The 26,135-nt window shown below is 42.5% G+C and overlaps 3 protein-coding genes across 8 annotated transcripts in view; 1 reads left to right on the forward strand and 2 right to left on the reverse strand.

Moving 5' to 3' along the window:
• The window catches only part of si:dkey-264d12.5 (coiled-coil domain-containing protein 30), a 35,766-nt gene extending 27,886 nt beyond the window's left edge, over positions 1–7,880 (forward strand). For 2 of the 5 annotated variants that reach the window (XM_023996089.2, XM_023996091.2), the window contains 3 exons: positions 2,265–2,397; positions 7,190–7,250; positions 7,412–7,574. In XM_023996089.2, the coding sequence (XP_023851857.1) occupies positions 2,265–2,397; positions 7,190–7,250; positions 7,412–7,437 (220 nt within the window). In that variant the 3' untranslated portion in view covers positions 7,438–7,574. Of the gene's footprint in view, positions 1–2,264; positions 2,398–2,451; positions 2,479–5,939; positions 5,980–7,189 lie in introns of all 5 variants that reach the window. The other 3 variants (XM_070445538.1, XM_023996090.2, XM_070445537.1) reach the window with 3 other exon arrangements.
• Positions 7,881–12,027: 4,147 nt separating this feature from the next.
• Positions 12,028–16,899, reverse strand: LOC111969813 (alpha-1,3-galactosyltransferase 2-like). 2 transcript variants are annotated; one of them, XM_023996097.2, is made up of 6 exons: positions 16,752–16,899; positions 16,400–16,473; positions 15,877–15,966; positions 15,543–15,638; positions 12,940–13,077; positions 12,028–12,800 (listed from the first exon to the last, which is right to left on the reverse strand). In XM_023996097.2, exons 1-6 carry the CDS (start codon positions 16,809–16,811, stop codon positions 12,116–12,118), a joined length of 1,143 nt encoding a protein of 380 aa, XP_023851865.1. In that variant the 5' UTR covers positions 16,812–16,899; the 3' UTR covers positions 12,028–12,115. The 2 variants fall into 2 exon arrangements, with proteins under 2 accessions (XP_023851865.1, XP_023851864.1); XM_023996096.2 differs by having other exon boundaries at positions 15,877–15,969.
• A 2,093-nt stretch (positions 16,900–18,992) lies between these two features.
• The window catches only part of znf362a (zinc finger protein 362a), a 26,346-nt gene continuing 19,203 nt past the window's right edge, over positions 18,993–26,135 (reverse strand). Inside the window, exons 7-9 of the mRNA XM_023996095.2 lie at positions 25,641–25,719; positions 19,833–19,991; positions 18,993–19,597 (exon numbers count right to left, since the gene is read on the reverse strand). Of these exons, the coding sequence (XP_023851863.1) occupies positions 19,481–19,597; positions 19,833–19,991; positions 25,641–25,719 (355 nt within the window). The 3' untranslated portion in view covers positions 18,993–19,480. The remainder of the gene's footprint in view (positions 19,598–19,832; positions 19,992–25,640; positions 25,720–26,135) is intronic.

A 26,135-nucleotide genomic window follows, 5' to 3' on the forward strand; every position in this document is an offset into this window, starting at 1 on the left:
GCACAGGAACGTAGGAGTACGGCCAGACACGATGTTAGAGAATTCAGAACGAGAGTACGGCTCCACCATTTAGAACAGGTACGAAGGAGTACGGCTCCACATTTAGAACAGGACGTAGGAGTACGGTCTCACCAGTTAGACACGGAACGATGCAGTCACGGCTCCACATCTCTGTAGCACAGCAACGAAGAACAGGAACGGAGAGTACGACGTCTCCAAGCCAGTGTTATAGAGACAGGAACGAGAGTCACGGCTCCACCATTTAGAACAGAACGAGAGTAGGCTCCACCTCCAAATTTAGAACAGGAACGAGAGTACGGCTCCACCATTTAGACAGGAACGAGAGTAGGCTCCACCATTTAGAACAGGAACGAGAGTACGGCTCACCATTTAGAACAGGAACGAGAGTAACGGCTTCACCATTTAGAACAGGAACGAGAGTACGGCTCCACCATTTAGAACAGGAACGAGAGTACGGCTCACACATTTAGAACAGGAACGAGAGTACGGCTCCACCATTTAGAACAGGAACGAGGGAGTACGCTCCACCATTTAAACAGGAACGAGAGTACGGCTCCACCATTTAGACAGGAACGAGAGTACGGCTCACCATTTAGAACAGGAACGAGAGTACGGCTCCACATTTAGCACAGGAACGAGAGTAACGGCTCCACCATTTAGAACAGAGACGAGAGTACGGCTCCACCATTTAGAACAGGAACGAGAGTACGGCTCCACCATTTAGAACAGAACGAGAGTACGGCTCCCCCCATTTAGAACAAGGAACGAGAGTACGGCTCCACCATTTAGACACAGGACGAGAGTACCTCCACCATTTAGAAGCGACGAGAGTAGGCGCTCCACATTTAGAACAGGAACGAGAGTACGGCTCCACCATTTACGAACAGGAACGAGAGTACGGCTCCACCATTTAGAACAGGAACGAGAGTACGGCTCCACCATTTAGAACGGAACGAGAGTACGGCTCCACCATTATAGCAAGGAACGAGAGTACGGCTCCACCATTTAGAACAGGAACGAGAGTACGGCTCCACCATTTAGAACAGGAACGAGAGTACGGCTCCACCATTTAGAACGGAACGAGAGTACGGTCCACCATTCTAGAACAGGAACGAGAAGTAGGCTCCACCATTTAGAACAGGAGGAACGAGAGACGGCTCCACCATTTAGAACAGGAACGAGAGACACGGCTCCACCATTTAGACAAGGAACGAGAGTACGGCTCACGACCCATTTAGAGCAGGAACGAGGTACGGCTCCACCATTTAAGACGCAGGACGAGAGGTACGGCTTCCACCATTTAGAACAGAGAACGAGAGTCACGGCTTCCAACCATTTGTACAGGAACGAGAGTACGGCTCACCATTTAGACAGGACGAGACGTACGGCTCCACCATTTAGACAGGAACGGGTACGGCTCACATTATCGTTATATCGTTAAGTACGCATGTAAAATGAACGGAGATCGCTCCATTTAGAACAGGAATCGAGAGTACGGCTCCACCATTTAGAAACAGGAAACGAGAGTAGGCCCTCACATTTAGACGAGAGTGGCTACCATTAGAAAAGGAACGAATACGGCTACATCTTGACGTAGAGTACGGCCTCCTACCATCTTAGAAATGGAACGAGAGTAAGGCTCCACTCCTTAGACAGGAATCATGGAGTACATGGCTTAATCTCTCATTTTGTAGTAATTCGGTATGTACGAGTACGGTCTTCTCTCACCATTAGAAACAGTGACGAGAGTAGGCTCCCATTTAGAAAGGAACGAGAGTAGCGCCCACCATTTAAGAAGCACGAACGAGAGTCAACGGCTCGCACCATATGAGAACAAGGGAACGAGAAGTACGGCCTCACCATACAGACGGATACGAAGTACGGCTCCACGCATTTAGACAGGGAACGAAGAGTAACGGCTCACCATTTAGACAGGAACGAGAGTAAGCTCCACCATTTAGAACAGGAACGAGAGTACGGCTCCACCATTTAGAACAGGAACGAGAGTACGGCTCCACCATTTAGAGCAGGAACGAGAGTACAGCTCCACCATTTAGAACAGGAACGAGAGTACAGCTCCACCATTTAGAACAGGAACGAGAGTACAGCTCCACCATTACAACAGGAACGAGAGTACAGCTTCACCATTTAGAACAGCTACTGAACCTCCTGTAGTATTGTTAAGTGTTGGATGTTTCTGTGGAGTGTCTAAGTGTGGTGTTTCCTATCGTTTCCTTCTCCAGTGTGGATTTCCTGGAGAAGGAAAGCAAGCACTTACAGGACACCATAGTGGAGATGTCCGGTCTGATTCCTAATGGAGCAGCATTGCAGCGCGCTCTAAAGAATCTCCGTAAAGCACGCAGCGCAAATGTACAGGTACATTGGGTGGCGTAGATGATATTTTTTTACCTTTTTATTTAACTAGGCAAGTCAGTTAAGAACAAATTCTTATTTACAATGACGGACTAGAAACAGTGGGTTAACTGCCTTGTTCAGGGGCAAAATGACAGATTTTTTCCTTGTCAGCTCGGGGATTCGATCTAGCAACTTTTCGGATATTGGCCCAACGCTCTAACCACTAGGCTACCTGCCACCTAGAAATGTGAATTGTTGTTTAAGTTGTCAAAGTATCAACCTATTTAGATTTCGCATAGTCTGTATTCTTGGAAAGCCAGTCATAATTGGGCTTCATACTTAGCGGCTTTAAAGTTGTAATCTGCAGTTCAAACAATAACAAAGTGGCCCACCCTGCCACTGATTTGGTAAAAGCTCAGGGATGAGGCAGGAGAAATGTAACCACTCAAATTCATAGACAGAGCTATGGATGCAAGGCCTGACCATACATTGTACATGTGGTTGTATTGTGTTTAAAATGATCAAATAAATCAACAACAAAAAAGCTACCAAAATTACATTTTAACCATGTTTTCAGGTTATACATTCTTCATCATCAAAGGAGTAAAACAATATTGTTTTGGTGCCTGATGGTGTCAGACAATGCAGCTAAGCTCATGAGGAATTTTTAAGTTGTATTCTTCAAGAATCAATAGGGCATATATCATGAATTTAAAATAAAAAAAATTATGTAGCAATCACAGATTCCCTTAAAGGGGCAATGTAGCTACTTGTTAAAGTGCAATTCCACCACTTTACAACGTCATATTCATTATCTCCAGCACAATACCAGTGTCTACATACAGTTGAAGTCGGAAGTTTACATACATTTAGGTTGGAGTCATTAAAACTCGTTTTTCAACCACTCCACAAATGTATTGTTTACAAACTATAGTTTTGGCAAGTCGGTTATCTACTTTGTGCATGACACAAGTCATTTTTCCAAAAATTGTTTACAGACAGATTATTTCACTTATAATTCACTGTATCACAATTCCAGTGGGTAGAAGTTTTACATTACACTAGTGGACTGTGCCTTTAAACAGCTTGGAAATTCCAGAAATGATGTCATGACTTTAGAAGCTTCTGATAGGCTAATTGACAATAATTTGAGTCAATTGGTAGGTGTATTTGTTGATGTATTTTCAAGGCCTACTTCAAACTAGAGCCTCTTTACTTGACATCATGGGAAATCAAGAGAAATCCACCAAGACCTCAGAAAAAAAATTGGAGACCTCCACAAGTCTGGTTCATCCTTGGAGCAATTTCCAAACGGCTGAAGGTACCACGTTCATCTGTACAAACAATAGTACGCAAGTATAAACACCATGGGACCACGCAGCCGTCATACGCTCAGGAAAGAGATGCGTTCTGTTTCCGAGAGTAAACGTACTTTGGTGTGGAAAGGTGCGAATCAATCCCAGAACAACAGCAGAGGACCTTGTGAAGATGCTGGAGGAAACGGGTAAAAAGTATCTATACCACAGTAAAACGAGTCCTTATTCGACATATCCTGAATGGCCGCTCAGCAAGGAAGATGCCACCTGCTCCAAAACCTCCAGAAAAAAAGCCAGACTACGGTTTGCAACTGCACATGGGGACAAAGATTGTACTTTTTGCCTCTGGTTGATGAAACAAAAATAAACTGTTTGGCCATAATGACCATCGTTATTTGGAGGAAAAAGGGGGAGCTTGCAAGCCGAAGAACACATCCCAACCATGAAGCACGGGGGTGGCAGCATCATGTTGTGGGATGCTTTGCTGCAGGAGAGACTGGTGCACTTACAAAATATAGATGGCATCAATGAGGTAGGAAAATTAATGTGGATGTATTGAAGCACATCTCAAGACATCAGTCAGGAAGTTAAAGCTTGGTCGCAAATGGGTCTTCCAAATGGACAATGACCCCAAGCATACTTCCAAGTTGTGGCAAAATGGCTTAAAGACAACAAGAAATTGTGTGCGAGCGAGGCCTACAAACCTGACTCAGTTACACCAGCTCTGTCAGGAGGAATGGCAAAATTCACCAAACTTATTGTGGGAAGCTTATGGAAGGCTACCAAAACGTTTGACCCAAGTTAAACAATTTAAAGGCAATGCTAACCAAATACTAATGGAGTGTATGTACTTCTAACCCACTGGGAATGTGATGAAAGAAATAAAAGGTGAAATAAATCATTATCTATACTATTATTCTGACATTTCACATTCTTAAAATAAAGTGGTGACCTAACTGACCTAAAACAGGGAATTTTTACCAGGATTAAATGTCAGGAATTGTGAAAAACTGAGTTTATGTGTTTGGCAAAGGTGTATGTAAACTCCGACTTCAACTGTATGTGAAAACAGCGCGTTTCTATCAAATTTACATTTACATTTAAGTCATTTAGCAGACGCTCTTATCCAGAGCGACTTACAAATTGGAAAGTTCATACATATTCATCCTGGTCCCCCCGTGGGGAATGAACCCACAACCCTGGCGTTGCAAGCGCCATGCTCTACCAACTGAGCCACACGGGACCAATTCAAATCAAAGTTATTGCGAATGTAGCGAAATGCTTGTGTACCTAGCTCCAACAGTGCAGTAGTATCTAACAGTGCAGTAGTATCTAAAAATGATTCACAACAATACACACACATCTAAAAGTAAAAAAACGGAATTAATATAAATATTAGATGGCTCAATGTCGGAGTGGCATTGACTAAAATACAGTATATACATATGAGATTGGTAAAGCAGTATGTACACATTTAAACATTATTAAAGTGATTAGGGGATTCCAAGTCTGTATATAGGGCAGCAGCCTCTAAGTTGCAGGGATTCGTAACTGGGTGGAAACCGGCTAGTGATGGCTATTTTACAGTCTGATGGCCTTAAGATAGAAGTCATTTTTCAGTCTCTCGGTCCCAGCATTGATGCACCTGTACTGACCTTGCCTTCTGGATGATAGTGGGGTGAACAGGCCGTGGCTCTGGTGGTTGATGTCACAGGGAGGCCAAAAATATCATCAAGGACATCAGGTGCTGTAGGTGTCCTGGAGGTCAGGTAGTTTGCCCCCAGTGATGCGTTGATACTGGCCGACAGGATGCTCTCAATTGTGCATTTGTAAACGTTTGAGGGTTTTAGGGGCCAGGCCAAATTTCTTCAGCCACCTGAGGTTGAAGAGGCGCTGTTGCATCTTCTTCACCACACTGTCTGTGTGGGTGGACCATTTCAGATTGTCAGTGGTGTGTACGCAGAGGAAATTTAAGCTTTCTAGCTTCTCCACTGCGGTCCCGTCGATGTGGATAGGGGCGTGCTCTCTCTGCTGTTTCCTGAAGTCCGCAATCAGCTCCTTTGTTTTGTTGACGTTGAGTGAGAGGTTATTTTCCTAGCACCATTTTCCCAGGGCCCTCACCTCCTCATCATTGTTGGTAATCAGGCCTACTGCTGTTGTGTCGTCGGCAAACTTGATGATTGAGTTGGAGGCTTTCGTGGCCATGCAGTCATGGGTTAACAGGGAGTACAGGAGGGGGCTGAGCACGCACCCTTGTGGGGCCCCTGTGTTGAGGATCAGCGTAGTGGTGTTGTTTCCTACCTTCACCACCTGGGGGCGGCCCGTCAGGAAGTCCAGGACCCAGTTGTATAGGGCGGGGTTCAGACCCAGGGCCCCAAGCTTAATGATGAGCTTGGAGGGTACTATGGTGTTGAATGCTGAGCTGTAGTCAATGAACAGCATTCTTACATAGGTATTCCTCTTGTCCAGATGGGATAGGGTAGTGTGCAGTGCGATGGCGATTGCATCGTCTGTGGATCTATTGGGGCGGTACGCAAATTGAAGTGTGTCTAGGGTATCAGGTTAGAGAGGTGATATGATCCTTAACTAGCCTTTCAAAGCACTTCATGATGACAGAAGTGAGTGCTACGGGGCGATAGTCATTTAGTTCAGTTAACTTTGCTTTCTTGGGTACAGGAACAATGGTGGACAACTTGAACACTCCAGCCAGGTGGCCTGCGCATGCTCTGAGTACACGGCTACGGATGCCGTCTGGGCTGGCAGACTTGCGAGGTTTAACACGCTTAAATGTCTTACTCACGTCGGCCACAGAGAAGGAGAGCCCACAGTTCTTGGTAGCGGGCCGCATCGGTGGCACTGTGTTATCCTCAAAGCGGGCGAAGGCGTTTCGAGAAGTTGAGTAGCAGTTGGCCAATGTTTTACCAGCGCGAGTACGACATACAGTCGATGTGTTGGTAAAACTTCGGTACCGTTTTCCTCAAATTTGCTTTGTTAAAAAGAGAAGGTCCTAAAAATACAGGGTAGGATTAAAAGTAAGAAAAACAGTGACTTTCAAAACCTGCAATGAGTTTCTAGCAAAACAGAGGTTATTTTCTTATTTCCCATGTCACTGTGAATCGGATAGAAACGCACTGCTTTCACACGTAGACACTGGTATTGTGCTGGAGATAATGACAATGAGGTTGAATCAAGATGGAATCGTACTTTTAAGGTAGTCAACAAACAACTCCAGTTGTGCGTTCAACATTCTCATGTTTCCACATGTTTTCATGAGCCTAGACTTACCCTGGATGCATTCTTGCTAAATGGAATTTATTTGATGCACTGCACAGAACAGAGAGAGTTTAATTGATTGTGTGTGTGTATGATGATGGATAAAGTTGTGGCTGGAGAGTGCTAGCTCGGTGTGCAGGATATGGTTTAAAGTGAGGTTGACTTGGAAGTGGGATTTTGCCTCACCATAACATGCCACATTTCCTTCTTTAAAAAAAAAACAGGACTCGAAGAAAATGTCTCATTTTGAGAGCATACTGCTAACTTCTAGCCTTCTGAAACCAGGTAGAGAAACTTCACCGTTCTGATTCTGTTCTCGTTTTGTTCCAAACCGCCATTGTCATGAAAGGATACTGTGCTCACTTTAACAGAGCATCTTACATGCAATCTGTGTTGCACTTTCCTCAAAGTAAGACAGTGTATTGAATGTTTTCTGTGGTCAACAGAGTTCTGCCTGGAGCATTTGACATGAGAAGCCATTTGGACAACATCTATAGGAGCAAGGCCAGTCACACAGAGGAAGCCACCTCTCCACGCTCTTCACTCACCTCTCCACGCTCTTCGCTCACCTCTCCATGTACTTTACTCACCTCTCCACGCTCTACCCTGACCATGCAGCATGTGGAGATGGGCTATCTGAACCTGACCTCATCCCCAGGGGTGTGGGACAGCAATCTGAACCTGACCTCCCCTCGGACCAGGGCTGAGCACAACCTCTGACGCACTGAGCTCGGACAGTGACGAGGTGTGAGGACAGGCAGATACAGCCAAACTTAAGAAGGGAACGCTGCAATGAATAATACCATGACAGGACTAGTTGTTTTATTTTTATATTACATGCATTGTGGTTTAAGTCTATTAAAGTTAATTTTGTGTCATGATATAACTTGTGATATTTTCACATTGTCAGTATTTAAAGGGTCAATCAGCAGTCGCTACGTCCATTTTTGGACTTAAATGAATGATATATTCTTGAAGAATCAATGGATACATAACAAATGCCTCTTGAGCTTAGTTCAACTGTCATACAACTGCTTGTTTTACTCCCAACGTTTTTAAACAAACACTATATAGCCTCAAAGCATGGTTAAAACTATAATTTTGATATCATGGATGGTCAATCCTTGCATCCATAGCTCTGTCTATAAATTTGAGAGGTCAGATTTCTCCAGCCCCATCCTTCAGCTTCTTACCAAAACAGGTGGGCAGCACGCTTTGTTATTGTTTCAAATGCTTATTGCCGCTTTAAGTTTAAACCAAGGAGATGAACTAGTATTACAACAATATTTAGACTTAGAAAACGAGCAATAACTTGTTAAAATAGGTGTATATAAGATAATTTGTCAAAAATTCGAGAATATCACCGTTTTCAATTCTGCCCACAAGGGACCGTTACCTGGCACTGCTGGCAGCACCCACATCGTCCCGAGCACAGCTGCACCTGTGCTGCAGTGCACGCTATCCAATCGTAGCAGCAGAACCAACCTACTGTCCCCCCCATTTCTTTACAGAAAGAACTACCAATCGTCGCCAATGTTATGTTGTAAGAACAAGACTTGTTCTTTATAAACAGTTTGGTTTTCTTACACCACCCCCCCTAAATAAAACATATAAACATTCCTGAGCTAACGTTAGCATCACAAAACACACTTATTCCTTTAACCAAAGTCAGAGATTGTATTGTGGCTTGGGATGTGTGGTGGAAATTCTACCTTTAACTAATGAGAGGAAAAATCTATAATCAATCAATTACTTTTATTAAAAACGTATTCTAATGATGAGGCTGGTCGCACCACCCACGCAGGTGAAATGGAGTGAGAGCCTCCTGTACAAATAGTACAGGACTATTTACAGTGGCTTGCGAAAGTATTCACCCCCTTGGCATTTTTCCTATTTTCTTGCCTTACAACTTGGAATTAAAATATATTTTTTGTGTGGGTTTGTATCAGTTGATTTATACAACATTCCTACCACTTTGAAGATGCCAAATATTTTTTATTGTGAAACAAACAAGAAATAAGACAAACTGAACTTGAGCGTGCATAACTATTCACCCCCCAAGTCAATACTTTGTAGAGCCACCTTTTGCAGCAATTACAGCTGCAAGTCTCTTGGGGTATGTCCATTACTTCATCAAATCTCTAGTAATCGATTATACACACAGACAATTCCTCATTATTTAAAAATAATATCTTCACAGAATCAATATATGTCCTCTTACTGTCAATTGCGTTTATTTTCAGCAAACAATGTGTAAATATTTGTATGAACATAACAAGATTCAACAACTGAGACATACTGAACAAGTTCCACAGACATGTGACTAACAGAAATTGAATAATGTGTCCCTGAACAAAGGGGGGGTCAAAATCAAAAGTAACAGTGCAGTGCACTGTACTGCAGTGCATCTCCTCCTCATGGACTGCACCAGATTTGCCAGTTCTTGCTGTGAGATGTTACCCCACTCTTCCACCAAGGCACCTGCAAGTTCCCAGACATTTCTGGGGGGGAATGGCCCTAGCCCTCACCCTCCGATCCAACAGGTCCCAGACGTGCTCAATGGGATTGAGATCCGGGCTCTTTGCTGGCCATGGCAGAACACTGACATTCCTGTCTTGCAGGAAATCACGCACAGAACGAGCAGTATGGCTGTTGGCATTGTTATGCTGGAGGGTCATGTCAGGATGAGCCTGCAGGAAGGGTACCACATGAGGGAGGAGAATGTCTTCCCTGTAACGCACAGCGTTGAGATTTCCTGCAATGACAAGCTCAGTCCGATGATGCTGTGACACACCGCCCCAGACCATGACGGACCTTCCACCTCCAAAATTGATCCCGCTCCAGAGTACAGGCCTTGGTGTAACGCTCATGCCTTTAACGATAAATGCAAATCCGACCATCATCCCTGGTGATACAAAACCGCGACTCGTCAGTGTAGAGCACTTTTTGCCAGTCCTGTCTGGTCCAGCGATGGTGGGTTTGTGCCCATAGACAACGTTGTTGCCAGTAATGTCTGGTGAGGACCTGCCTTACAACAGGCCTACAAGCCCTCAGTACAATCTCTCAGCCTATTGCGGACAGTCTGAGCACTGATGGAGGGATTGTGCGTTCCTGGTGTAACTCGGGCAGTTGTTGTTGACATCCTGTACCTGTCCCGCAGGTGTGATGTTCGGACGTACCGATCCTGTGCAGGTGTTGTTACACGTGGTCTGCCACTGCGAGGATGATCAGCTGTCCATCCTGTCTCCCTGTAGCGCTGTCTTAGGCATCTCACAGTACAGACATTGCAATGTATTGCCCTGGCCACATCTGCAGTCCTCATGCCTCCTTGCAGCATGCCTAAGGCACGTTCACACAGATGAGTAGGGACCCTAGGTATCTTTCTTTTGGTGTTTTTCCAGAGTCAGTTGAAAGGCCTCTTTAGTGTCCTAAGTTTTCATAACGGTGACCTTAATTGCCTACCGTCTGTAAGCTGTTATTGTCTTATTGCCCGTTCCACAGGTGCATGTTCATTAATTGTTTATGGCTCATTGAACAAGCATGGGAAACAGTGTTTAAACCCTTTCAAATTATCTTTGAAAAACAGGATCCTGAAAAATGGACGTTTCTTTATATAACTTAAATCTAAAAAGACACTCACATTAATGAACCACTCCATGTGCGTTTCCAACGTCTCCCCTTGTTACAAGGCAGCTCTGCAAACACTCCCAGCAGAATCCAAAAACGCTAGACATCCAGAATTATAGACTTGCCCCTACCCCGTGATATTCTACGATGGACGGAACCCCAAGATAACGCTACATATCGAATAGTATTATCTGAATTTAAATCAGTTTATTATACAATATTCTATATGTTATTATGCAAACTTCAAATTAACTCTTATTTCTACACACACACACACACACACGGGAACACACACACACAGGGGAATGAGACAGACGAGGAAAACCGGTTAACGCCGTTTTTAGATTTCAAAAGCTTGGTCACTTGTAAGGGTTGCCAATATTACCCTCAGAGTATTGCCTAATCAATGGTTCCCAAAACGGGATTTCTCCACACGGGAATGTCACCTATCGCAATCAATATGGTACAAACCCTTTTATGTTTACCGGCAGAGTAATTGAGTAACACGGTCCCAAAAATCCAATCGGAAATCCAATGCCTAAAGATGGATATTTTAGTACAAAAGCATTAGTAAGGTTTAACAGAGGATGCCCTCACAGATGACTCAACTACGTTGAGTGAAGCAGGACAAGCAACTGCCAGGGTATGATATAGCTGACTTATACCACAGCAATGTTGAATACTCTTTTCTGACTGGCTAGAAGGGCTAACTCGCCGTCCCATTGCGTCGTCCACTTTTTCAAAGATAATGTACAGAACATTGGCGTTATCCCTTACATAATGCCCCCACGTCGAATCGCACCTCCAAGAAGCAAATCTCATTTTAATGAGTAGCGGAAAACCCCAGGCGAAATGAGGGAGTCCTCCCCCCCTTTAAGAATGTTGTTATTAGAAGACATGTGGCCAGTAAATCCATGTCCTTAGAGGCATGCAATATCCCCAACCTGAGATGTTGCCATCTGTCAACATTTAGGCCTAGATTCAATCTGTAGCGCTACTGATCGAATTTAGCCCATATTTTGGAGTCGGTTTGCTATGGGTGAATCCTTCTGACAAGATCTTATACATGTTTTGTTTTTTAAGGTATCCATCTTTATTTGTAAAAAAATAAGTTCCAATATCTAATACAACTTTCTAAAAACAGATTTTTACTTCTAATCCACAAATATAAACCATACAAAAGAGGCAGTGCAAGCATAGTCTATTTCCCCATTTGTTCAATCCCAGCCAGCCACAGACAGCAGTGGGTGGAGAGATAATACCGCCAGACAACGGAAGCGACACAGGAGAACCAAGAAACGCACTTCTTGCAACATCCCGTTTCAACACACAAGCCAAAGATTCCACAGTTCTAATAGTATGACAGCCCATTGTGACACATTTACAAGCCTCATTGCTTTGAACAAGGCATGGGCATAAATCACATTGGGCTGTAGACTATCGCAGCTCCGTACTGTGGACCATGTTTGAAGCTTCAGGGGCTTTTGCTCATTAGATTATTGCACACAGGTTCTGATTACTCACTATGTAACCCGGAGTGTGTCATATTTCTTCTCTGACCAGAGCAGGCGGGCCACATGTATGTCACCACGGTAGCCAATGTTCCTGTCCCAGCAGTACTCTGGAGACAGCACTTTGCTGGGCTTATGGAGCCACAGGTACTTGTTGAGGTGACTCTCGTCATGCCACAGAGCCTCCACCTGGTTCTCCTTGTCCTCCATGATGGCCTGGTAACAGGTCTCCGTCATATTCTTCACAGTTCGCCACGAGCCTCCGAACACAGCAGCATGATAGTAGAAGTCCCCAGTCTCCATGTAGGCCCTGGACCTGGGGTTGCGTTCGTAGGTGTACAGGCTCTGTGGTCGGTGGTAGTAGTAGGCGTGGAGCAGAGCAACAGAGTCTCCCAGAGCCTCGGAGCCGAACCGACCCACAAACACCTGGTCCACGTCAAAGCAGAAGACGTAGTGGCTGTGGTGATGAATCTGTGACTCGATGGCATCTGCGATGGCCCTCATACGCATCATGGAGATGTCCTGCCAGCGAGAGTGTCTCTGCACCCTCACAACTTTCAGGCTACGCCTAGGACCAAGATGGATGTCTGGTACCCTCTCGGGAACGTCCGTGAACACATAGTATGTCACAGGTAAAGCCACCATAAAGTGACGCTCAGCAGAGAGAAGGAATGCCTTCAGGTAGGCATCTAGATACCTTGGGATGGGAAGGAGTAAAAACTCTGGTTCAAGAAGAACATCTCAAAATGTTGTTTAAGTGACTGAGAAGTGTTTCATAAGAATTGATACAGTAAGTTGATATAAAACAAATCTGGTAATTGAGCTGAAAAACCGACCTGCCCACAGCGAATACAGTGAGAGAGACAGATGAGTGGTTTTTCCTGTGTTCCTGGTCGTAATGATCTGGGTCAAACATCCCATCCCAGATCACAGGTGCTCCCCAGTCAGTGCAGGTCTGAACATCACTTCTGGACCTGGTTGGAGAGAAAAGAACAGACTGGGTTTCAGAACAAACAAAGGTAAAAAAAAAAGGCTTCACTGTAGTGTGTACTGTGTGGTATATGGAATAGGAGGAAATGATATAGAATGAGAGTAATAAGGTTAATTAACCCCTTATTCTAGAGACAGTGGGGGATATGAAGCAAGTTAACATGCTGTCAATGCTCAAGGGATTGGCCCTTTTTAGTTCATTTGAATATAGCAGGACTTGCAGTGCATTTGGAAAGTATTCAGACCCCTTCCCTTTCTCCACTTTGTCACGCTACAGCCTTATTCTAAAATGGATTAAATCAAATTTTAAAATCCTCAATCTACACACAATAACCCATAATGACTGAAAAACGTTTTGTTGCAAATAAAATAAAAATCAGTATTCAGACCCTTTGCTACGAGACTCAAAATTGAGCTCAGGTGCATCCTGTACCCATTGATCGTCCTTGAGATGTTTCTACAACTTGGAGTCCACCTGTGGTAAATTCAATTGATTGGACATGATTTGGAAAGGCACACACACACACACACCTGTCTATATAAAGTCCCAAGGTTGACAGTGCATGTCAGAGCAAAAACCAAGCCATGAGGTCAAAGGAATTGTCCGTAGAGCTCCGAGGCAGAATTGTGTCAAGGCACAGACCTGGGGAAGGGTGCCAAAAAATGTCTGCAGCATTGAAGGTCCCCAAGAACACAGTGGCCTCTATCATTCTTAAATCAAAGTAGTTTGGAACCAGACTCTTCCAAGACCTGGCCGCCTCGGCCAAACTGAGCAGTCACGGGAGAAGGGCCTTGGTCAGGGAGGTGACCAAGAACCCGATGGTCACTCTGACAGAGGTCCAGAGTTTCTCTGTGGCGATGGGAGAACAACTATCTCTGCAGCACTACACCAATCAAGCCTTTATGGTAGAGTGGCCAGACGGAAGCCACTCCTCAGTAAAAGGCACGACAGCCCGCTTGGAGTTTGACAAAAGGCACCTAAAGACTCTCAGAGCATGAGAAACAAGATTCTCTGGTCTGATGAAACCAAGTTTGAACTTTTTGGCCTGACTGCCAAGCGTCTCGTCTAGAGGAAATCTGGAACCATCCCTACAGTGAAACATGGTGGTGGCAGCATCACGCTGTGGGAATGTTTCTCAGGGGCAGGGACTGGGAGACTGATCAGGAGAGGGAAATATGAACGGAGCAAAGTACAGAGAGATCCTTGATGAAAACCTGCTCCAGAGCTGGAGTGAATGTTCACAACGCAGTAGTGGCTTCAGGACAAGTCTCTGAATGTCCTTGAGTGGCCAAGCCAGAGCCCAGACTTGAACCTAATCGAACATCTCTGGAGATATGGTCAAATAGCTGTGCAGCGACGCTCCCCAACCAACCTGACAGACCCAAGAAGACTCGAGGCTGTAATTGCTGCCAAAGGTGCTTCAAAGTAATTTTAATACATTTTCAAAAAATGTGGAAAAGTTTGTCATTATGGGGTATTGTGTGTAGAGTAGTGAGGGTAGGAAAACGATTTAATTAATTTTGGAATAAGGCTGTAATGTAACAAAATGTGGAAAAAGTCAAGGGGTCTGAATACTTCCCGAATGGACTGTATGCACTAAAGCACTCAAATTCAAATATCGAAGCTAGTTCCACAGTTTTTTTCCTCCATTTTCCCCTCCAACCAGGGACTGACTTAAACCTGGGACACCAGGTGGGTGCAATTAATTTTCCTGTAGAACATTAAACCAGCAGTCCCACTGGGCACAAACGTCAATTCTATGTTGTTCCTTCTCCCCTGATTGCTCAGTTTGGCCAGCTCTAGGAAGAGTCTTGGTGGTTCCAAACTTCTTCCATTTAAGAATGATGGAGGCCACTGTGTTCTTTGGGACCTTCAATGCTGCAGACATTTTTTGGTACCCTTCCCCAGATCTGTGCCTTGACACAATCCTGTCTCGGAGCTCTACAGACAATTCCTTCGACTTCATGGCTTGGTTTTTGCGCAATTTCATTGAAGTGGATACAACGTTGAGTCAACCAGCGTGTGCCCAGTGGAGACCTCGCTAGGTAACATTTGAATACACCCTGCACTGACGCATGAAGCATTTGACTGCGGGCTGACTAGCTAATTCTTGCGCTATTCATACAGGGTCTGACAAACATACATACCTCTAACTAAAACCACTGCCCGTTCTCCCAAATATGCTGCCAAGCAGGTTGAAAAAGCAGATAATGTGGTTGACATTGCACTAAGAAACCTATTACAAGGATGTATGTGATATAGAACTGTGTTGAGCTTAGCCCCATACCTTTACCAATAACACTTTGGTATCAATGCACGCCATTAAACAGATTAAGATTTCATTGTCGGCCTCCAACACAAAACAAATAAAAGTAGTGAACACAGTAAAAGTAATGGCATATTCTGTGTATGTCATTGTTCAGACAATAATCAATGTTTATAGGCTACCAGAGGTCTAGGGAGGCATCTATACTGTTCCCCAGCTTCAGCTTCTCTGCAGGGGCTTGAGGACATCGGCTCATGGGAAGGAACCCCTCCAAGTACCTGCAACACAACACGTTGAGTCAGAATGTACACACCTTTCTGTTTCTAGGTGTGGTGTATGGATTGTTTCTATAGTGTGTGACTGGTAATGTGTTTCTGGTTATGGAAAGTTTGCCATACCTTCAACATATGGATTTACTGAAATATATATAGCCATTGATTGGCAAATGGGAGGAGTAGTTATGTTTGATTAGGGAGAGGGTATGTTAATTGTTTGGTTAGGGAGAGACATTCTCACCTTACTGATGTAGGTGTGAAGTAGGCTACGAAGAGCAGCACAAAGGCACATAATGCAAATGTTAATACACACTTTGCCTTGTACATTAATCTGCTGGAAAATAGACAAGAAAATATTTTTAAAAGGTGCAGTAGAGAGTCAATGCAATAACTCATCAATAGGCCTATATTTCCTGTTTTACCTGAACACATGGCAAAACACCAGTTTAAGTCTGTTCTGACAGTGAAATATCATTGTCCCAACATTGTAACACTTTTATTGTGATCAATTTTATTAGTTCAGGGGTTATGAGAGGGATTTTACTTAAAATACTTTTTTTTCTCGAGTTTCCTAGTTCCAACTAGCACGTGAACCCGGGGAGTTTGGATTAGCATGGTCCCAGTCAAGGTGTTACTTTTTTCAAATGAATGAATACCTCAAAATGAATTTAAAGTAAATATAATTAATGGGTCATTTCCTTTATCTTAAAAAAGAAGTCTAACATTGATGACATACATGCATCAGCACAGAAGTCACAGCCTACCTCATTGTGTAGCCAATGCGGTTTTTTTCTTCCGAAGTCTGTTTCAGATGGTAAAAAGGAGTGAAACGAATATGCTGAGGGAATAACATTTACATTGATAAAGTGAATGCCAACCTGATATTATGGCCATGACGAACAGCGTATTGTAAAGATAAGTCATTATTTATTTGGATTTAGGGTAATAAAATAACCTACTACTTAAATGTAGGCTATACATTTATCATACATCTGTGATACTAAAGTAGCAATAGGGATAAATTACAAATATTCCCAAAATACTGATTTAGAGCGTTTACACAAATGAAAAACAGCAACAATGTCATCAGATGTAGATGGAAATGTTGTAGCCTACCTGCTCTTGTAAGCACCCCTGCTTGTTGACGCGTCTATAATAAACGGATGCTGCTTTCATGTGCTAGTCAGAACTAAAACCGAATAATTTTTCCGATTTGCTAACTGGTTGTAGTTATAGAAGTGCAGAGTTCAACGAATCGGAACGCGGCATAAATCTCAAGAGAAGTAGTATCCTGTACATGGGGGGTTGTAATTGTCAACAAAGGATTGGTTGTCATAGTTTGGTTGAAAAGGTAAATGGTAGGTGGTGAAACGTCACAACTCAGGTAACAAACATTTCTCCGAGTTTCCCTGTAATTACGATTTAGAGGGTCGTTAAAATGAAATTTCCCACTTCGAACTAGGAGCTCCAGATAACTCGGTTAGTACGTGAACGCGGCATCTTTCCCCACACCAACATGACTCATCTGACCATTCGTCGGATTGTCTTGAGCTCATTTGACATATCACACGACGGAGCGAGATATTTTCGAGATGAGGCATGGGTGCCAAAGCAACAAGGGAAAGTAATAAAGAACAGTCTCAAATAAATTGCGAGTTATATAATTACCAAAGCGTGGTGCTAAACATCACCAGGCGTGTATCAGAGTCAAATGCTTGTTAGCATCAAAAGGTCATAGAATGGTATGGGAGTCAATTTGGGGGCATGAAGGAATCTATTGATTCAGGTGGCTGGGGTGACCATTCCTGATTGCAGTGCATACCTTACACAGGTAGTTTAACTGAAAAGTCAAGTATCTCCAGCATCATATACCTATTTGAAATAAATGTTTGCCAAGGAACAACAGTTGATATGAAACGCTTATGTAGGTCTTGAAGTATAATTTATATATTATTATGTAAGGACGTATTGGCCAATAAAAGTAATCCCAAACTATTGGAACATTTGAATACTTTTATTTTTTGCTCATTCTTACACAAAGTCAATTCACTCTACGTCTTGACTGCGTGTAATGTGGACATGGTACCACAATGCATGACAAATGAAACAATGATTTTTGTAATAATAGCTAGACCTATATAATCATTTACTATAGAAAAGGGATTAACAGTTAATATAGTTTATTTACAGTATATTCCATGCTATGAAATAAAATGCATAAAACACTGGGTACAGATAGGCATCAATATGAGACAAATAAAATGTAATACAATGATAAAAGTTAAGGCTTAAATGCGTATAAAATTAACAAAATGTTAATCATTCATACATGACACATGAGAGCAAAATGATTACAAGACACAAGGAGGTCTTTTTGTACATAAAGATATCTATACATATTTCATGGGACACCCAAAACAGGAATTTACTCATTTTCAATTTAAACATTAAAGGGCATAAAATAACCTGCAGGACATAGATGCAGAATATATGTACAAATAATCACTCAATAGAAAAGGAGACAGTGAGGAGGCAGCACATGTTGTTCTTCGCAAAGAGTTTCACAGGTGTTAACCAATGAAAGGCCAGGAGGTATCACATTATGCAATGTGCTCTGCCATTTTCTACCAGACAGCACACCGTATCCATCACTGGCAGACATGGGGAAAATATACAACTGAAAAAGGATTACATTCATTTGGTTTCAAACCTGTGGATTCTCGTATTTGTACTTTCCATTCCTATTTCATAGGTAAGATAAAAGGAAATATGAGACCCCTTCCTCATCAACGTCGGTAAACAAATCTTTGTAGCACACAGGCAGAGCTCATGCATGTAATTGACCACAGCATGACACATGGTAGAGGGTTCAATCGAGTCACATTGAAATGTTACATATAATGGAATGTGTGTTAAGATATTTCATACATTTCGATTTGAAATTAGTTGTCTGCCTCCATTCAAATCTTGTTGAAAATCTGTCAGGTACTGGAATGGCTTGAACCAACAAATATGTCAGTTCCATTATGGACAATTCTTTGTGCTACATTTCTTCAATACATCACCAAAATATTTTTACTCTTACATGCTGAGTTTCTACAAATACCAACATCAGATCCAAAATATATTTTGGTGCTTTTCAGGATTGCCTTAAGCAGTGTCCTTTTTAATACCATGGACAATAATATTAACAAGATGAAAACTACAACAATAAAACATAGGTATTGGCCCTCCAATTTGAAAGCCTTTTGTGTGCATTGTTGTCTAAAAGACATACTTAAGCGTTATAAAGCTTACATGAGAACAATTCCTTTTTAAGTAACAAAAGTGATGCAAACATTGACATTAGGAGTGGCAAAAAAAATGCTTGGATACATGATTTAGTTGACCTAACCAAAAGGAAGGTAAAGTTCCCAATGTAAATATACTTTTGCAAAGCGTAAAGAGAGAAAAGGACAATATAAAAAACATAGTAGGAGTGGTCCTTTAATGCATTATAACACCTATGGTTAACTTTTTAGCTGCCTGGAGCAATGCCTTTTATTGTCTTAGTAGACTAAAAACCTTTTTGGCCAATACTATGAGGCCTGAAAGTGCTGTAAAATCATCTTTGGATGTCCCAAACATTACCCAACCACACCATATAGATGACAGAAAAAAAGGGGGAAAAAAGTCTACCTCTTGATAAGGTACAAATACAGTTTGACACATTTTTGAAACCCACATGGGGTATACAAACAAACAAATAAAAGCCAATATCTGGGATTGATTACGCTTAAGTGGAGGGGTAACCTTACAGGGGGTTCCTCCATGGGTGTCAGGGGTAGGGTGTCAGGGCGAAGTGCTCAGATGAGGGAGATCCGTATGGGGATACTGGGAGAATCCGTCCTCTGTGGAGAGTGATGGCTCACCAGGTGTTCCACCACCGTATGTTTGGACATGTGCTTCATAAGGTAGGTCTCCTGAGGACAAACATCAAATAAAGTTCAGTTAACACCAAGCTTCAGTAGACAACGAGGTATAAATGCTTCCCCAAAAGTGTCCTTTTTAAAAGAGTGATGGTCTACAGTACCATTACTATTTATATATTGACTGAGAATTAAGAAACAACACTAGGACTCTGTGGCTAACGACAGTGAAAATGTTTGCCCACATCCAGTGAAAACATCAGCTCATGCTGCCGCATAGCCTACTCACTGAGGTGTAGGCTCTGCCACACATGCTGCAGCAGTAGGCCTTGGCGTTTTTGATGGCATGCGCAGACAAGTGGATCTGCAGTGAGGCGGAGTCCGAGTAGGCACGGTAGCAGTTCGGACACTTGTAGGGCTTGTCTTTGTTGTGCTGTCTCTGATGAGACTGAGGCARGGAAACAGACAGACACCGTGATTACATTACACCATTCAAAGACCTATCTAGACTTTCAGGGTAGGGAAACGTTATCTTGCTACAAATGCACTTCCTGTCAAACCAGGCCATCGTCTGACCAGAATTCTGAGAGGTGGGAATGGAGGAAAATCATACTGAAAATCCAATAACTCAAAACATACTACAGTAAAAATACAATTATTTCCAAAGGTTGTCAATATTTTCAKGTATAATAGCATGTGTGTGAAATATAAGAAGAATGAATAGCATTGTTGTCTGTGACAGTGGATTTTATATGTTTTTATTGCCTTCTCTGGGACAAAGAAAGTTACCTTGAACTATAGCAAACCACAGTGGTAAAGAACTTAACGTTATGACTATAACTTCTGTTCCCTGGAGGAGGGAAACAAGGTACAACATACTATGGGGGAATCATACTCTCACAACTTCGGTTGAAGGATCTACAATCACGCCTGACAAGGCCAATGCAATCCGCTCCTCGCTGGAAGCCCCGCCTTCCACAGGAGATAAGCGTGAGGCTCGGATTCATTACTTCAATTTAATAATCTTCACCAAGCCGAGGAACAGGCAGTGCAGGGCCAAACAGGTGTTTTACCTCATTTCCCTCCTTTAGCGAAAAGTAATTATAGTCATAATGTTACGTTCCCTTTGGGATGGGGTGGGATACCACCCAGACCTGATGCTGCCAAATGCGGCAGTCTAGGTATTGCGCACATGGCACGCTGCCTAGTGACTTTCCCCTGTCCTAGCTGTAGGTACACTGGGAGCAGTGACATCCAAGCGATAAAACCTCACAAAACTGTTTGGTGATGCTCAACTCGCTGCAGAACAATTTTATCCTATAGAGTACCACAGTATGAGTCATCCTACCCATAAATACCCATGCCAGCTAGAGATGACGTGCAGGAGCTTGCAGGGATTTGTAGTCTTTGCATAAAGTCTACTTTGATGCTAATTAGCATTTTCAAATCTGAGAGTAAATAGAGYCCGAATACAGTACCAGTCAAAATKTTGGACACACCTACTCATTGGTTTTTATTTATTTTTTAATATTTTCTACATTGTAGAATAATAGTAAAGACATCAAAACTATGAAATAACACATATGGAATCATGTAGTAACCAAAAAAGTGTTAAACAAACTTCTTCAAAGTAGCCACCCTTTTCCTTGATGACAGCTTTGCACACTCTTGGCATTCTCTCAACCAGCTTCACCTGGAATGCATTTCCAACAGTCTTAAAGGAGTTCCCACATACAGTACAAGTATTTAGTCAGCCACCAATCGTGCAAGTTCTCCCACTTAAAAAGATGCGAGAGGCCTGTAATTTTCATCATAGGTACACTTCAACTATGACAGACAAAATGAGAATTTTCTTTCCAGAAAATCACATTGTAGGATTTTTTATGAATTTATTTGCAAATTATGGTGGAAAATAAGTATTTGGTCAATAACAAAAGTTTATCTCAATACTTTGTTATATACCCTTTGTTGGCAATGACAGAGGTCAAACATTTTCTGTAAGTCTTCACAAGGTTTTCACACACTGTTGCTGGTATTTTGGCCCATTCCTCCATGCAGATCTCCTCTAGAGCAGTGATGTTTTGGGGCTGTTGCTGGGCAACACGGACTTTCAACTCCCTCCAAAGATTTTCTATGCAGTTGAGATCAGGAGACTGGCTAGGCCACTCCAGGACCTTGAAATGCTTCTTACGAAGCCACTCCTTCGTTGCCCGGGCGGTGTGTTTGRGATCATTGTCATGCTAAAAGACCCAGCCACGTTTCATCTTCAATGCCCTTACTGATGGAAGGAGGTTTTCACTCAAAATCTCACGATACATGGCCCCATTCATTCTTTCCTTTACACGGATCAGTCKTCCTGGTCCCTTTGCAGAAAAACAGCCCCAAAGCATGATGTTTCCACCCCCATGCTTCACAGTAGGTATGGTGTTCTTTGGATGCAACTCAGCATTCTTTGTCCTCCAAACACGACGAGTTGAGTTTTTACCAAAAAGTTATATTTTGGTTTCATCTGACCATATGACATTCTCCCAATCTTCTTCTGGATCATCCAAATGCTCTCTAGCAAACTTCAGACGGGCCTGGACATGTACTGGCTTAAGCAGGGGGACACGTCTGGCACTGCAGGATTTGAGTCCCTGGCGGCGTAGTGTGTTACTGATGGTAGGTCATTCACTAGGTCCCCCCGTGTGGTTCTGGGATTTTTTCTCACCGTTCTTGTGATCATTTTGACCCCACGGGGTGAGATCTTGCGTGGAGCCCCAGATCGAGGGAGATTATCAGTGGTCTTGTATGTCTTCCATTTCCTAATAATTGCTCCCACAGTTGATTTCTTCAAACCAAGCTGCTTACCTATTGCAGATTCAGTCTTCCCAGCCTGGTGCAGGTCGACAATTTTGTTTCTGGTGTCCTTTGACAGCTCTTTGGTCTTGGCCATAGTGGAGTTTGGAGTGTGACTGTTTGAGGTTGTGGACAGGTGTCTTTTATACTGATAACAAGTTCAAACAGGTGCCATTAATACAGGTAACGAGTGGAGGACAAAGGAGCCTCTTAAAGAAGAAGTTACAGGTCTGTGAGAGCCAGAAATCTTGCTTGTTTGTAGGTGACCAAATACTTATTTTCCACCATAATTTGCAAATAAATTCATTAAAAATCCTACAATGTGATTTTCTGGATTTTTTCTCTCATTTTGTCTGTCATAGTTGAAGTGTACCTATGTACAAAATTACAGGCCTCTCTCATCTTTTTAAGTGGGAGAACTTGCACAATTGGTGGCTGACTAAATACTTTTTCCCCCCACTGTATGCTGAGCACTTGTTGGCTGCTTTCCCTTCACTCTGCGGTCCATTTATTTGGGCTGCAATCTGAGGTGCAGTTAACTCTAATGAACTTATCCTCTGCAGCAGTGGTAAATCTGGGTCTTCCTTTCCTGTGGCGGTCCTCATGAAAGCTAGTTTCATCATAGTGCTTGATGGTTTTTGCGACTGCACTTGAAGAAACTTTCAAAGTTCTTGTTTCGTATTGATTTACCTTCATGTCTTAAAGTAATGATGGACTGTCGTTTCTCTTTGCTTATTTGAGCTGTTCTTGCTATAATATGGACTTGGTATTTTACCAAATAGGGCTATCTTCTGAATACCACCCCTACTTTGTTACAACACAACTGATTGGCTCAAACGCATTAAGGAAAGAAATTCCACAAATGAACTTTTAACAAGGCCGTTAATGCATTCCAGGTGACTACCTCATGTAGCTGGTTGAGAGAATGTCAGGAGTGTGCAAAGCTGTCATCAACAAAGGGTGGCTACTTTGAAGAATCTCAAATATAAAACACTTTTTTGGTTACTACATTATTCCATATGTGTTATTTCATAGTTTTGATGTCTTCACTATTATTCTACAATGTAGAAAATAGTCAAAATAAAGAAAACCCTGGAATGAGTAGGTGTGTCCAATCCTTTGACTGGTACTGTACATACTACTGTCACGACTTCCGCCGAAGTCAGCTCCCCTCCTTGTTCGGGCGGCGTTCGGTGGTCGACGTCACCGGCCTTCTAGCTATCGCCGCTCCACTGTTCATTGTTCCATTTGTTTTGTCTTGTTTCCCCGCACAGCTGGTTTACATTCCCTAATCACACTACATATATATATATTTTATATATATATAAAAAGAGAGGAAATAATAAATAATACTAACTGTGTACACAGGAAGGAAACAGAACAAAGGACAGAATAATGGTATCAAAACCACTCTGTTTTTGTGTGACGCGCCAGGCTGGTTTTTTCGGGTACCATGTTCACCCGTAGTATGTTTATATTGTTAAAACCTCTTAAGTATAGGGGGCAGTATTTTCGTTTTTGGCTAAAAAACGTACCCATTTGAAACTGCCTATTTCTCAGCCCCCGAAACTAGAATATGCATACAATTGTCGGATTAGGATAGAAAACACTCTAAAGTTTCCAAAACTGTCAAAATATTGTCTGTGAGTTTAACAGAACTGATATTGCAAGCGAAAACCTGAGGAAAATCCAATCAGGAAGTGCCTCTTTTTTTGAAACCTCTCTGTTCTTATGCATCCCTATCACCCATTTAAAGGGATATCAACCAGATTCCTTTTTATATGGCTTCCCTAAGGTGTCAACAGCCTTTAGACATAGTTTCAGGCTTTTATTTAGAAAAATGAGCGAGAACGATCACATTGCGTAAGTGGATAGGTGGGGGCTCTCAGAGTGAGTTTTGCGCAACAGAGAAAGGCAGCCATTGTTACTCCCGGTCCTATTGAAAACCAATACTCCCGGTTGATATATTATCGAATATATATTTGAAAAACTACCTGAGGATTGATTATAAAAAACGTTTGACATGTTTCTGTGGACATTATGGATATTATCTGGAATTTTTGTATGCGTTGTCGTGACCGCTGTTTSCTGTGGATTTCTGAGCATAACGCGCCAAACGAACGGAGGTATTTGGATATAAAAATATCTTTATGGAACAAAAGGAACATTTGTTGTCTAACTGGGAGTCTCGTGAGTGAAAACATCCGAAGATCATCAAAGGTAAACGATTAATTTGATTGCTTTTCTGATTTTCGTGACCAAGTTACCTGATGCTAAGTGTACTTAATGTTTTGTCGAGCGATCGATAAACTTACACAAACGCTTGTATTGCTTTCGCTGTAAAGCATAATTTCAAAATCTGAGACGACAGGTGGATTAACAAAAGGCTAAGCTGTGTTTTGCAATATTGCACTTGTGATTTCATGAATATGAATATTTTCTAGTAATATTATTTGACTGTGGCGCTATGCTATTCAGCGTTGCTGATGACAATTATCCCGATACCGGTATGGTTGGTTCAGAAAGGTTAAACATTTTTGCTTCATTGTGACTTTGTCACGCTTTACACTTTCGCTTTTGGCTGGAGGTTTGTTTGACGCTGTTGCGTCCTACGGTTGTTTGCTTCTGCCTAATAAAGTGTGCGCCTGAACAATACTCTCTGCTCTCCTGCACCTGACTTCTGCACCAGTAGCGCACAACCTTGACAACTACTTCACTTACCTCAACTACCTCATACCCCTGCCCATTGACTCAGTACCGGTACTCCTTGTATATAGTCTCGTTATTGTTATTTTATGTGTTTCTTTTTTTTTTTTTGCTAAATGTTCTTACTTTTTTACTCTGCATTGTTGGGAAAGGGGTATGTGTCAAATAACATTTGTTCCAATAGTTTATTTTAGTAGTGTGATTCATGCTAAAATTGTTCCTGTTCATACCGAGGTGAAGAGCGGAATAATTAAAGGAATAAAGCCTATTCTTATGCTTATCATCTGTGGAAAGTGGGGCTTCCAGAGAGGTGCGGATTTCATTGGACTTGTCAGGCGTGATTGTAGGTCCTTCAACCGAAGTCGCAAGAGCGTGACTCCCCCATCGTAAATTTTACAGAAGTTGACTGACTGAAAGGGAACTCGAAATCAACTCTTCAAAACTAGAACAGGGTTGATGTGTGCGTGTGTGAAGGTTGATGGAAATCTTGTGGCCGGGGAGCAAGAGGTGTGGTTAAAAGACCAGGATGTGGAAAACCCAGTCCAGTCCATACCTGCAGATTGGAGAGCTGAGTGAAGGCTTTTTCACAACCTGGATGGGCACATTTATAGGGCCGATCTCCAGTGTGAATCCTGTAAAAGATATAGTAAAGAGGAGATTTAATGAAGCCGCAGCATCCGACACACGTGTCTACGGTGTCGACATAGGAAAAAATCCAGCCTACTGCCCTTTGACACAACCCCTCTCTATCTTTCCCTACGGTAAGCCTCTCTGTCGGTTCAATAAAGTCAGAAAATACCTTAATACATACAGTTGAAGTCGGAAGTTTACATACACTTAGGTTGGAGTCATTAAAACTCGTTTTTCAACCACTCCACAAATTTCTTGTTAACAAACTATAGTTTTGGCAAGTCGGTTAGGACATCTACTTTGTGCATGACACAAGTCATTTTTCCAACAATTGTTTACAGACAGATTATTTCACTTATAATTCACTGTATCACAATTCCAGTGGGTCAGTTTACATACACCAAGTTGACTGTGCCTT

Source organism: Salvelinus sp. IW2-2015, linkage group LG11 (assembly GCF_002910315.2).
Source record: "Salvelinus sp. IW2-2015 linkage group LG11, ASM291031v2, whole genome shotgun sequence".
Taxonomy (NCBI): domain Eukaryota; kingdom Metazoa; phylum Chordata; class Actinopteri; order Salmoniformes; family Salmonidae; genus Salvelinus; species Salvelinus sp. IW2-2015.

Excerpts from the sequence above, each read along its gene's own strand:
- LOC111969813 (XM_023996096.2), bottom strand. The coding sequence starts at position 16,811 with ATGAAAGCAGCATCCGTTTATTATAGACGCGTCAACAAGCAGGGGTGC. Across the intron at positions 16,474-16,751 it reads AGGGGTGCTTACAAGAGCAG|CATATTCGTTTCACTCCTTT; the intron begins GTAGGCTACAAC and ends TTATTCCCTCAG. Across the intron at positions 15,970-16,399 it reads CGCATTGGCTACACAATGAG|CAGATTAATGTACAAGGCAA; the intron begins GTAGGCTGTGAC and ends TCTATTTTCCAG.